Source organism: Limulus polyphemus, unplaced genomic scaffold (assembly GCF_000517525.1).
Source record: "Limulus polyphemus unplaced genomic scaffold, Limulus_polyphemus-2.1.2 Scaffold78689, whole genome shotgun sequence".
Classification (NCBI taxonomy): Eukaryota; Metazoa; Arthropoda; class Merostomata; order Xiphosura; family Limulidae; genus Limulus; species Limulus polyphemus.
Window position 1 is genome coordinate 1 of NW_013744285.1, and position 1,247 is coordinate 1,247.

The 1,247-nt window shown below is 31.6% G+C and overlaps 1 protein-coding gene across 1 annotated transcript; it reads left to right on the top strand.

Annotated features, from left to right (window-relative positions):
* Window positions 1–16: 16 nt before the first annotated feature.
* On the top strand, window positions 17–1,129 carry LOC111084545 (the record flags this gene model as incomplete). The annotated part of the gene is made up of 2 exons (XM_022381231.1): window positions 17–26; window positions 581–1,129. A coding segment is annotated over exon 2 (481 nt), but the record flags the coding sequence as incomplete, so codon positions are not given.
* Window positions 1,130–1,247: the final 118 nt, after the last annotated feature.

Sequence of the window (1,247 nt, forward strand, 5' to 3'; positions counted from 1 at the left end):
TTTCCAGTATCAGGGCAATTTGCATCGTATGTATATCAGATTCTCTGTATTTAAATAGTAATATAAGTATGTTAAAGTGGATTATAAGAAATACAGACAATGCGTTTTATCACTAGTGTTTCTTTTCGTCTCTTTAGAAATCTACTTTTAAGTCATCTTATATGGCATTCATTTGCAAGGATGTGGCGATTCTATATCAGTCATTGTCATAGTTGGTAGTAAATTATAATCTTTACTTTTTTCTTGAATTAAAAACAAAATACTAATTACCAGATAAGGGATAATACTAGTTAGTATTATAATATTGTTATATAATAAAAATAATAGGTGCTATTTAATAATCAGACCTAGATAATCGTGTAGGCTACAAACAAAGTCAACAAATTTCGTATATTAAAAAGTTCCCCTCTCCAATTTTCAATCTCAGATACCTATTCAAAACTCTCACCCTACTTTAAACTACCACCAAACTGTAATTACAGCCAAGTTCTATTCAGTTATGACTTTGTCTGACTCAACATCTAAATATTACAATCGTTGTATGTGTAGATATTTAAAACACTCTGGTCTTTATTTTCAGATAAGAACTCGGTGTCAAGAACAGTTGAAAGAGAAGTAGATGAAGCTACCTATGAAAAGGAATTATTTATGAAAAAAAAAGATGAACAAACCATAACGGAGGAAAAACATGAAGATACCAGTGAAGATAAGAAACGGATGTTTAATGAAATTAAACCAAGTAAAAAAAGCAAAATGGTTTCCATTGTAGCAAAAATGGGAGAAATATATAACAATATACAGACCCAGACGACAACTGATACAAAAAGTCTACCCCATAGGATTAGGACAATAAAAAAGATTAAACTTCTTGATGGCACTATTAAAAAACAAGACAACGTCAAAGATGATGTGAAGCAAACGGTGACGACTTTTCTTAAAAATAGACTAAGATACTCCTCTGTTAATAAGGGGAATAAGGTGCTAAATGACGTAGTGAAAAGCCAGCATCTACCACCAAGCAACGATGTTAGAAAAAAGCAAGTACTTCGAGTTGATGATGTAGAAAAGACGAAAGATGGTTATGCTGCCAGAGAAACGACAGGTGATCGTGCTGAAACAAAGAAACAAGGTGGAGATGTATTTTCAATAAAAATTAAAGTCGTGGTAGGTGCTAACGACAGAGAACTAAATAATGATGCAACATATAGTAAAGAATTAACAAAAAAACGTACAGAAATATATTTTCC